General features: G+C 44.6%; 1 protein-coding gene across 2 annotated transcripts in view; it reads left to right on the top strand.

Moving 5' to 3' along the window:
- The window catches only part of MLH1 (mutL homolog 1), a 192247-nt gene that overhangs the window by 4948 nt on the left and 174713 nt on the right, over positions 1-12586 (top strand). For both annotated transcript variants that reach the window (XM_056520381.1, XM_056520380.1), the window contains exons 2-3: positions 5650-5740; positions 10972-11070. In XM_056520381.1, coding sequence (XP_056376356.1) covers positions 5699-5740; positions 10972-11070 — 141 coding nt within the window. In that variant the 5' untranslated portion in view covers positions 5650-5698. The remainder of the gene's footprint in view (positions 1-5649; positions 5741-10971; positions 11071-12586) is intronic.

The following is a 12586-nucleotide window of genomic DNA, read 5'->3' as shown; positions in this document are numbered from 1 at the left end:
TCTGTTGGCGCACTACAGGTCTCAGAAGAGGAGTCACATTTGGCTTTTTGAAAGCAAATTTTGCTCTGGGGGCATGCCGCATTTAGGAAGCCCCTATGGTGCCAGAACCGCAAAAAAAAAAAACACATGGCATACCATTTTGGAAACTAGACCCCTCGGGGAACGTAACAAGGGGTTAAGTGAACCTTTATACCACACAGGTGTTTCATGACTTTTGTATATGTAAAAAAAAAATTTCTATTTTTTTACCTAAAATGCTTGTTTTCCCCAAAATTTTACATTTTTGTAATCCGCAGTCAGTGTGAATGTAACCTAAAAACACAACACAACACTACACTAACATAAAATAAAGAGTAAAACTCTACATATACACACATACACTGCCCCCCCCCCACCACCACCCCTTCCCCCCCCAATAAAAATGAAAAACGTATCCTACAGCAGTGTTTCCAAAACGGAGCCTCCAGCTGATGCAAAACAAAAACTCCCAGCATTTCCGGACAGCCATTGACTGTCCAAGCATGCTGGGAGTTTAGCAACAGCTGGAGGCACCCTGTTTGGGAATCACTGGTGTAGAATACCCCTATGCAAATCCCTAATTTAGGCCTCAAATGCGCATGGCGCTCTCACTTTGGAGCCCTGTCGTATTTCAAGGCAACAGTTTAGGGCCACATATGGAGTATCGCCGTACTCGGGAGAAATTGCCTAACAAATTTTGGGGGCTTTTTCTCCTTTTACCCCTTATGAAAAGGTAAAGTTGGGGTCTACACCAGCATGTTAGTGTAAAAAAAAAAAAACATTTTTGTACACTAACATACTGGTGTTGCCCCATACTTTTAAATTTCACAAGCGGTAAAAGAAAAAAAAGCCTCCAAAATTTGTAACGCAATTTCTCCTGAGGACGGAGATACCCCATATGTGGGCGCAAAGTGTTCTGGGGACGCACAACAAGGCTCAGAAGGGAGAGTGCACCATGTAAATTTTAGGTCTAAATTGGTGATTTGCACACGGGTGGCTGATTTTACAGCGGTTCTGACATAAGTGCAAAACAATAAATTCCCACATGTGACCCCATTTTGGTAACTACACCCCTCACGGAATGTAATAAGGGGTACAGTGAGCATTTACACCCCACAGGTGTCTGACAGATCTTTGAAACAGGGGTCTGTGAAAATGAAAAATAAAATTTTTTATTTGCACAGCCCACTGTTCCAAAGATCCGTCAAATGCCAGTGGGGTGTAAATTCTCCCTGCACCCCTTATTGCCTTCCGTGAGGGGTGTAGTTTTAAAAATGGGGTCACATGTGGGGGGGGTCCACTGTTCTGGCACCACGGGGGGCTTTGGAAATGCACATGGCCAAATTCTCTCTCCAAAAGCTCAATGATGCTCCTTCTCTTCTGAGCATTGTAGTTCGCCCCCAGTGCACTTCACGGGGTATTTCAATACTCAGAAGAGATGGGGTTACAAATTTTGTGGGTATTTTCTGCTATTATCCCTTGTAAAAATGAAAAATTTGGGGAAAACAAGCATTTTAGTGTAAAAAAAATATATATATTTTTTTACATATGCGAAAGTCGTGAAACACCTGTGGTTTATTAAGGTTCACTTTACCCCTTTTTTTTCTGTCCTGGCACCATAGGGGCTTCCTAAATGCGGCATGCCCCCAGAGCAAAATTTGCTTCCAAAAAGCCAAATGTGACTCCTTCTCTTCTGAGACCTGTAGTGCGCCAGCAGACCACTTTTCATCCCCATATGGGGTGTTTTCTGAATCGGGAGAAATTGGGCTTCAAATTTTGGGGGGTATTTTCTGCTATTACCTTTTTTAAAAATGTAAAATTTTTGCTAAACCAAGCATTTTTGGTAAACCAAGCATTTTTTTACATATGCAAAAGTCATGAAACACCTGTGGGGTATTAAGGTTCACTTTATCCCTTGTTACGTTCCTCAAGGGGTCTAGTTTCCAAAATGTGTGTTTTTTTTTTTTTTGGCACCATAGGGGCTTCCTAAATGCAACATGCCCCCCAAAAACCATTTCAGAAAAACGTACACTCAAAATCCCATTGTCGCTCCTTCGCTTCTGAGCCCTCTACTGCGCCCGCCGAACACTTTACATAGACATATGAGGTAGGTGCTTACTCGAGAGAAATTGGGCTACAAACATAAGTATAAATTTTATCCTTTTACCCCTTGTAAAAATTCAAAAATTGGGTCTACAAGAACATGTGAGTGTAAAAAATGAAGATTTTGAATTTTCTCCTTCACTTTGCTGCTTTTCCTGTGAAACACCTAAAGGGTTAAAACACTTACTGAATGTCATTTTGAATACTTTGGGGGGTGCAGTTTTTGTAATGGGGTCATTTATGGGGTATTTCTAATATGAAGACCCTTCAAATCCACTTCAGACCTGAACTGGTCCATGAAAAATAGCGAGTTTGAAAATTTTGTGAAAAATTGTAAAATTGCTGCTGAACTTTGAAGCCCTCTGATGTCTTCCAATAGTAAAAACTCATAAATTTTATGATGCAAACATAAAGTAGACATATTGTATATGTGAATCCCCAAAAAAAATTTGGAATATCCATTTTCCTTACAAGCAGAGAGCTTCAAAGTTAGAAAAATGCAAAATTTTAAATTTTTTCATCAAATTTGGGGATTTTTCACCAAGAAAGGATGTAAGTTACCACAAAAATTTACCACTATGTTAAAGTAGAATATGTCACGAAAAAACACTCGGAATCAGATTGATAAGTAAAAGCATTCCAGAGTTATTAATGTTTAAAGTGACAGTGGTCAGATGTGCAAAAAAGGGCTGTGTCCTTAAGGGGTTAAATCACCCCTTTTCCTCATATTAATACAAAAAAGCATTAAAAAAGATAAACAAACCTGTTTGCTATTGTCTGAACTATAAATATGTTAATTTTTTTTTTTTTCATTAACAGCAGTGCAATAATAGAATAGTATGTAACCATGGGTATCATTTTAATTGTATTGACCCAGAGAATAAAAAAACATGTAATTTTACCGCAAAGTGTACAGCGTCAAAATGACCCCCCCCCCCCCCCCCCAATTAGCAAATTTTGTTTGAATTTCCTTATACAAAAAATACATATTTTGGGGGGTTTACCATACATTTAGGGTAAAATGAGTGATGTCATTACAAAGTACATCTTGTCATGCAAAAACAAGCCCTCCTATGGGTCTGGGAATGGAAACATAAGTTAAGAATTTTAGAAGGCGAGGAGGAAAAAATGAAAACTCAAAAATAAAATTGGCTGTCCTTAAGGTCAAAATGGGCTGTGTCCTTTTAAAGGAGAATTCCGGAATATTAACATTGTCTCCCATACTCCCGGCAGTAAAAAAAAATAAAGATGTACATACCTGCCTCCAGTTACCGGCTCCGGTCTCCGCCGCGATCCTCTTCCTGGTTGCCGGTGGTCGGAGAATAATACTTCACCGCAGCGGAGGAAGGCATGTACATCTTAAATTTTTTTTACTGCCGGCAGTATGGGGGACAATTTTATATTTCGGAGTTCTCCTTTAAGGGGTTAAAGGACACATTTTTAAAGTGTGCTTATCATGATCTAAGTAATTGTAATGTTGTTCTGCATACATTAATCTAGAATATATCAAGTTTTTTTGATGAAAGGTACCCTTTAACCCCTTAAAAACGCAGGATGTAAATGTACGTCCTGGTGCGGTGGTACTTAACGCACCAGGACGTACATTTACGTCCTGTACATAACCGCGGGCATCGGAGCGATGCCAGTGTCATGCGCGACTGATCCCAGCTGCTGATCGCAGCCAGGGACCCACCGGCAATGTCCGCCATTTACCCCTCGGATGCTGGGATCAATACAGATCCCGGCATCTGCGGCAGTACTCTATTTCAATTAATGATCTGATCGGCCGCAGCGCTGCTGCGGGAATCCGATCATTCAGAACGCCGCACGGAGGTCCCCTCACCTGCCTCTGTCCGGCTCCCGGCGTCTTCTGCTCTGGTCTGAGATCGAGCAGACCAGAGCAGAAGATGACCAATAACACTGATCTGTTCTATGTCCTATACATAGAACAGATCAGTATTAGCAATCATGGTATTGCTATGAATAGTCCCCTATGGGGACTATTCAAATGTAAAAAAAAAAAAAAAAAGGAAAAATCCCTTCCCCCCCCCCCAATAAAAAAGTAAAATGTCAGTTTTTTCCTATTTTACTCCCAAAAAGCATAAAAAGATCTAATAGACATATTTGGTATCGCCGCGTGCGTAAATGTCCGAACTATTAAAATAAAATGTTAATGATCACGTACGGTGAACGTAAGAAAATAAAGTAAAAAATGGCTACTTTTTTAATACATTTTATTAAAAAAATTATAAAAAATGTATAAAGTTTTTTTATATGCAAATGTGGTATCGAAAAAAGGACAGATCATGCCACAAAAAATGAGCCCTCATACCACCGCTTATACGGAAAAATGAAAAAGTATTATAAACGTACTAATTTGGTTAAAAATTATTATAATTTTTTTTTTAAGCACAACAATAATCTAAAAGTGTGTAATAATGGGTATAATTTTAATCGTATTGACCCTCAGAATAAAGAACACGTCACTTTTACCGTAAATTGTACGGCGTGAAAACGAAACCTTCCAAAATTAGCAAAATTGTTTTTGCTTTTTAATTTCCCCACAAAGTGTTTTTTGGTTGCGCCATACATTTTATGATATAATGAGTGGTGTCATTAGAAAGGACAACTGGTCATGCAAAAAACAAGCCCTCATACTAGTCTGGCGATGAAAATGAGATATGATTTTTAGAAGACGAGGAAGAAAAAATGAAAACTTATAAATTAAATTGTCTGAGTACTTAAGGCCAAAAGGGGTTAAACCTATTTTATTTTTATTTTATTAAATATTTAATACGGAGATAAATACTGCATGCAATGTTTTTCCACTGTCAAAAAAAAAAAAAAAAAAAAAAACTGAAGTAGGAAGCAAATGGGTGCACATGGGTGACAAAGGACTGTAAAAAAAAAAAAAAAAAAAAAAAAAAAATAATCCCATTGACATCAGTGGGATCCTTTTTTACAGGCGTCTGCAACCAGTTAGCAAAAGTATCAAAATGATTTGAGAACGGGCATGAACTTATGGGGGCAGGGTAGACGGCCGCGTGAACGAGCCCTTAGTTTGTGGAAAATTGTCAAGACTACGCGGTAGGGAGAAAGCAGGCTTCCCACATATGATCTGGGACTATCCAAAACTTGATGCCTTTTGGAGGCAAGCCTGTACATTGCTAGAGGGAATGGTCACAGTAAATTAGCTGGATGTGGAATGTGATTGCGGTCAAGCTTTTTAATGGTATTGGGGGGGGGGGGGGCGGCGCACTAATAAAAAATACTTAGTCCAATTAAGGTATAACAAGATTCTGCTGATTTTGCATCTCGTGTACTCCAATGATGTGGTGTTTGAAATTTGAAAAGGTTGCTTTAGTACCCATACATGTTATAATGGGAAGGGGTTAAGATGCTTGAGTTATCTCAAGTGAATTTGTGTTACTGCAAAGAGTCTTTCATTTTGGGTATTAACCACATACAAGTATTGCTTGTAATCCATATATGACTGTAAAATGTACAAATTTAATTTCCTTTCTACAGCTTAGATGCCAAGTCATCAACTATCCAAGTGACTGTTAAAGAAGGTGGCATGAAGCTAATTCAGATTCAGGACAATGGTTGTGGAATTAGGGTAAAGTACAGTTAATAAATGATCTTATGTAAATTTTTACTTGTCATAGCCCTTTTGAGAGATTTTAGTTTGTGTAGAGGCATAGTTTTGTTTAGCAGTGTATTCACAATTCTCGGTCGGAAACCATTGGGGGACACAGACCGTGGGTATATGCTCTTGCCGCTAGGAGGCGCTGACACTAGGCATACAAAAAAGGTCTGCTCCTCCCGGCAGGCTACACCCTGCCTACTGGCCCTGAGCTTATCAGTTTTAGCTTAGTGTCCTAGGAGGCATCTTTTTCATGTTTTATAGTTAGGGACTGTTTTTAGTTTCTTTAATTCATTTTATTTTCACTGTTTTCAGGTGGGGGTGGGGGTTTTCAGCATGGCGCTACCTGTTGCCCCCCATATGCGGTTAAGGGGCACGGGACATAAGATACAAATGCACTGTTAACCCCTTCCCGCCAACGGCCAGCACTTGGGGTCGTACCATTGGGTCCAGGTCCCCCTATATTCCCTGCTCATCCTGGTCTGTAGCAGCATGACGTGATGCAGGCATCAATAAGTCTGGCTGAAGACATCTTCAGTTGGAAGACATCTTCAGGTGAGTATGGTGCTAGGCGAGTATGTGAATGGCGGAGTCCACATTCGAAGCTGTTGGGTCCTCATTACTCCCCACCTTTGCTTCCACTTTGGTTGCCAAGGCGGTGTCAGTTTGGGCTTCCCAGCTTCGCCAGGGGGCCCTTGCTGGAATTTCCAGGGAGGAAATGGCAGAAGCAGCTCTCCCAAGTGGGCGATTTCCTTTGCTCAGCCGCTTTGGAATCCGCTCACTGCTCGGCCTTTGCCTCGGCCAACTTGGATGCCATTCGTCGTGCCATGTGGCTGAAGGCGTGGGACGCCGATGCTGCGTCGAAGAGGTCTGACGGAGCTACCCTTCTCGGGTTCCTACCTCTTCGGGAAAAGGTTGGATGAGATTATTTCTGAAGCTACGGGAGGTAAGAGTTCTCTGCTTCCACAGAACAGATCTCGGCGCTCCGACCCCCGTAGGAAGGCGGCTTCCTTTTGGTCAACTGCTCCGGGTCGCCCCTCCAAGCAGGCGCACCCTCTTTCAAGGCGTGTCCGTCATGGAAGTCGGTCAACCGATCAGGCGGTTTTGCAGCCAAATCGGGTACCCATAAGCCTGCCTCTTCCTGAAGGGGCGCCCCACCTGCATTGTGTGCTCAGGTATGAGGTCGGCTGTCTCTTTTACAGGACATCTGGCTGTCTCAGGTCCGGAATGCCTGGGTACGAGACGTTATTTCAGGAGGCTACCGCATAGAATTCGCTTCTCTCCCGAAACATCGTTTCTTTCAATCCCGGCCTCCACTTTGGCGGCGGCTTTTCATACCGCTTTACGTGCTCTCCTCTCCCAGGGAGTGATGGTGCCAGTTCCGCCGGGAGAACGCGGGTCAGGGTTCTATTCGAACCTTTTTGTCTTTCCTAAAAAGGAGGGCTTGGTCTGTCCCATTCTGGACCTCAAGTTGCTCAATCGCCATCTGTGCCCCCTCCATTTTCGGATGGAGTCCCTCCGGTCCGTGGTGGCCTCCATGGACCAGGGCGAGTTTCTTTCTTCAGTGGATATCCGAGATGCCTATCTGCACATTCCAATCTTCCCGGCGCATCAGCGATTCTTTCGTTTTGCAGTGCCGGAGGGTCACTTTCAGTTTGTGGCACTCGCTTTTGGTCTAGCCACGGCTCCCAGGGTCTTCACAAAGGTCATGGTGGCTGTCATTGCCATCCTTCGCAGTCGGAGGATCTCCGTTCTCCCCTACCTGGACGATCTCCTAATAAAGGCCCCCCTCTCGGTCCGAGAATCTGGAGTCTTCAAATCACGCTTCACACCCTGTCTTCTTTCGGCTGGATCATCAACTGGGAGAAGTCACATCTGCTCCTGCTTTTTCTGGGGCTCCTTTTCGACACTGCAGTAGCCCGGGTCCGTCTTCCCCTGCTCAAAAGGCGCTTTTTGCAGGTGGGGGTCAATCACCTGCAACGCCCCCGCCCTGGTCCCGATTTTGTTTCTGCATGGAGGTTCTGGGCCGTATGGTGGCTGCCATGGAGGCAGTCCCCTTCGCCCAGTTTCATTATCAATCCCTCCAACTGGCCATCCTGGGCAGGTGGGACAAGTCCCCTTTGTCCCTGGATTGCAGGATTCTTCTGCCCCTGGTGGTTTGTTGGTCCCTTCTTTGGTGGCTCCATACTCCCCTTCTGGGGAAGTTTTTTTTTTTTTTTTTTTCCTTTCGCATCGGTGGTGACGATCTGCCACTGAAGTGGGTCTCCTGGGTTGGGGAGGGGTTTTTCGGGACATGATGATCTAGGGTCGCTGGTCTCCTGGGGAAGCCCTTCTCCCCATCAATATCCTGGAGCTTCGGGCAATCTTCCTTTGCCTCCTTCAGGGTCGGCCGGTCCGGGTTCAGTCGGACAATGCGACGGCCGTCGCATACATCAATTGCCAAGGCGGCACCCTGAGTCGCTCGGCTATGGAAGAGGTCTCCAAGATTCTCCTCTGGGCCGAGGCTCAGGTTCCTGCTCTGTCGGCGATCCACATCCCGGGCGTGGACAATTGGGAAGCGGACTTTCTCAGCCGCTCCTCGGCGGATCCGGGGGAGTGGTCTCTCCACCCAGAGGTGTCTTCACAGATCTGCGACCATTGGCGGACCCCGGATGTGGATCTCTTTGCCACAAAGAGGGGGAACCCTCCTGCTGAGGCGAGATGCAAAGTCATGCGATCCCCCTGGCCTTGGCACTGGATGCGCTGGTCATCCCATGGTCGTCCTTCAGCCTCCCTTATCTTTTTCCGCCTTTTCCCCCTCCTGCCCAGGGTTCTGAGGAAACTCAAGGTGGAGGGGGTTTTGGCCATTCTGGTGGCCCCGGACTGGCCCAGACACGCGTGGTACGCAGACGTGGTCTGGCTGGCCAATGACGTGCCGCTGCGCCTACCACTTCTCCCGATCTTCTTTTTCAAGGTCCTCTTTGCCACCCCAATTTACTGTCGCTGCATTTGACGGCGTGGCGGTTGAAACCGCGGTATTGAAGGCCCGCAGGTTTTCTGAGGGGGTTATTCGTTCCATGCTTCGGGCACGCAAACCCTCCTCTGCTAGGATTTACCGCCGCACCTGGAAAGCTTATTTTCGGTGGTGCGAGGCGAAAGTCTTTTCTCTGGTGTTTTCCCTTCCGTGCCTTATTGCTTTTCTCCAGGCGGGGTTGGATCAGCATTTGACCCTCAGTTCTCTCAAGGGTCAGGTGACTGCTCTCTCTATCCTTTTTCAACGGCAGTTGGCCTCCAATTCCATGTCTGCACCTTTTTTGCAAGGTGTGGCCCGCATGGCTCCTCCCTTTAGGTCTCCCACTCCTCAGTATGGTGCTGGGGGGCCTTGAGGGAGGCATCTTTCGAGCCCTTAGGGATGCCCCCCTTCGTATTCTCTCATGGAAGGTAGCCATTCTCATTGCCATCACTTCTATCCGGAGGGTCTCTGAACTGGCGTCACTTTCCTGCCGTCCCCCCCCCCCCCCCCCCTTTTTGGTGCTTCATCAGGACAAGGTGGTTTTCCGTCCACCTCCTTCCTTCCTGCCCAAGGTAGTTTCCTCCTTTTTGCCCTTCTCCTTCCAATGCCAAGGAGCGTTCCCTTCACACCCTTGACGTGGTCAGGGCAGTCCTTTCAGTCACCACCTCGTTTCGCTTGGCCGTTACCGAATCGTACCAACGCAAGGCCAAGATTCCACCCTTTCGGGTGACTGCGCATTCTACGCGTTCTGTTGGGGCTTCTTGGGCTCTCCGTAATAGGGCTTCGGCCTGCAAGTCTGTAAGGCAGCCACCTGGTCGTCCTTGCATACGTTAACAAAATGCTATCAAGTGCATACTTTTGCATCGGCTGATGCTAGTTTGGGCCACAAGGTGTTGCAGGCGGCTGTGGCATCCTCCTCCTGCTTGATTTTGGGTTGAGTAAATTTAAATTTTCTCACCACCCCGGGGACTGCTTTGGTACGTCCCACGGTCTGTGTCCCCCAATGGTTTCCGACCGAGAAAAGTAGTATTTTTTTATTTTATTTTTTTTTATGCTTATTAGGGATCAACCGATTATCGGTATGGCCGGCCGATAATCACGATTTTGGGCATTATCTGTATCGGCAATTACCTTGCCGATAAGCCGATGATGCACCGCGACCGCCCCGGCCCCATTGCCTCCCCCATCCCCAGTTTTATAATTACCTGTTCCCGGAGCCCATGCTACTTCTTCTTGCTCCTGCTGCGTCCTGCGTTACGCTGTGCGCAATGACGAGTGAAGTGACGTGCGCGACGTGACGTCAGTCAGTGCGCACAGTGACAGTTCAGGAGGACACCACCGGAGCCAGATGTGGAGTGGACCCTGGGAGCAGGTAATTATAAAACCGGGGATGGGGGAGGCAATGGGGCCGGTGCCGGGGCGGCGCGAGGAGAGCGGTGGCGGTGATAGGTCTCAGGACCCCCGGACAGGCAGGGGGAGAGAAGTGGGTGGCAGCGGCCTATGGCACCGCAAAAGCCACTGCAGTGCATTGATTTAAAGCACCTGCTTTAAATCAATGATCTGCAGCGGTGTCGTGGGCGGGATAAATAGCCGATAGCTTATACCGATATTCCGGTATAAGCTATCGACCCTAACCGCCACCGATTATCAGTATCGGCCCTAAAAAAAACGATATCGGTCGATCCCTAATGCTTACTGTAAAATCTTTCTCGGATGATCCATTGGGGGACACAGCGCCCACCCATGGTTTGGGTAGAGTTTTTCGTTAGTTCTGTCAGAGGTGGCTCGTTTTATTTTTTGTCTGATTCTCTCGGACTCTTGCTGGCTTCACTTTTTTTTTTATTTATTTTTTTTGTCGGTTGCCTCCTATTGCTTTGAGACTAAACTGATAAGCTCACGGCCAGTAGGCAGGGTATAGCCTGCCAGGAGGAGCCGACCTTTTTTTGTATGCCTAGTGTCAGCACCTCCTAGCGGCAAGAGCATATACCCACGATCTTTGTCCCCCCAATGGATCCTCCGAGAGAGCTTTTACGGTAAGCATAAAAAAAATCTACTTTTTACGTCTTTCTGTAGATTTAGCAGTGGAAGTTCACTCATCAAAATAGTGTAACCTGTGGCTTGCTGAGTTGTAGCCTTCCATATGTTTTATCCTTCAACAGTTAGGCTTACCAATGTATATTTTACACTAATGTTACATCATGTTTGCTTTCAGAAAGAAGACATGGAGATAGTATGCGAGCGATTCACAACTAGTAAATTGCAGTCATTTGAAGATTTGTCAAGTATTTCTACATATGGCTTTAGAGGGGAGGTTTGTAGCGTTTTTACTAAATTTACATTTCTTTTAATGGTCTATTCACACATACAATATTCTGTGCAGATTTGATGTGCAGGTTTTTCTGCTGCAGATTTCAATATAAACTGACTGAACACAACTTGAAATCTTGCACATCAAATCTGTGCAGAATCCTGTACATGTGAATAGACCCTAAAGTAGTTTTGTTTCCAGGGATAAAGAGAACTTTCCAAATGGCCCTCATTTACTATTGCAAACCCGACATGTTTTGTCGGGTTGTGCGCCATGTTCTGTCGCATTGCGCCAGAAATTCTGTCTGCGCCAGAACTGAAAAAAACCCTGACTAACTCTCCATTTTGCTAAAATCCGAAAGGGGCGTGGCTGTAGGGGAAAGGGGTGTGGTCTCCAAAAAGGGGCATGTTCCCGACATTTTCACAAAAAACAACATATTTACTAAGGTTTCCACATAAAATATGGTGGAAAACCCTACAGATCAGAGCGTGTGTGTGTGTGTGTGTGTGTGTGTGTGTGTGTGTGTGTGTGTGTGTGTGTGTGTAAAAAATAAATAAATAAATAAATAAAAAAATAAAAAAAATGTAGGGAAACCTTAGTAAATACCGTGGAAAATAAATTGTAGGGAATTAAAACCCACAAAGAAACCTACACTCCACTCTTAGTAAATAAGGGCCAATGTTTTAGTAAATTGTTTAAAGGGAAAATGCAGGATTCATGTTATAGAGGGGAGAGGCACAGTGATATACCTTTTTTTTTTTTTTGTTTGTTTTTTAAATAAGAAATATTCCAAGATGTCTCTGTTCTTACTGGGCTAAGTAGTTATGTGTGTAGTCGCACTCACTGACTACTGTACGTGTGTAAGTGTTCATTTCGCGAAAGCTGTCACAGTAAGACAATCCATATGAAAACTTTGCTCATTGTGGGCTAAGTATTCGAGTTGATGCTCATACTCTTATGAACGGGTCTAATGAGTAGGACTACTTAGCCTAGGGAGAGCAGAGATTTACATGGTTAAATAACATGTTATCCTGTCATTTTTCCCACAACACTGTATATCAATCTGCTCAGCTCCTCCTGTTCTAGTAATGTGATGTCTTATATGGTCCATCAGCCAGTTAGCAGCACTTTGTGCTACATGTGTCAGAGCATATGTCAGTCATGTGATCCTTTTCAGGGATGCTCGCTATGAGATGATCTAACAAGCTGTTTACTGTGAATTCTGTCTGATTTCAATTGACAGCAGAAAATACAGGGAGAGATGGTTGCTAAAGACCTGTTTAGCTTTGGTGGCCTCTTCCAAGTTTAGCCCTAACATAGGGAAATACTGGTTTGGAGAACCAGCATGCATAAGTGGAGCTACTTATTTAAGGTTATGACTTAGAAATTGAAAAACAAAATCTCCTGATTTTTAAAAAAATTTTTTTTTATTTTTAAATTTTTTATCATGAAAAACTGAAACAAATACTGTAATTAAAGATTTTTTAGCTACCATTGGTAACTGATGCAATTTTTTTCA

Source organism: Hyla sarda, chromosome 5, assembly GCF_029499605.1.
Source record: "Hyla sarda isolate aHylSar1 chromosome 5, aHylSar1.hap1, whole genome shotgun sequence".
NCBI classification, from domain to species: domain Eukaryota; kingdom Metazoa; phylum Chordata; class Amphibia; order Anura; family Hylidae; genus Hyla; species Hyla sarda.
This window is presented reverse-complemented; position numbering and strand designations above follow the sequence as displayed.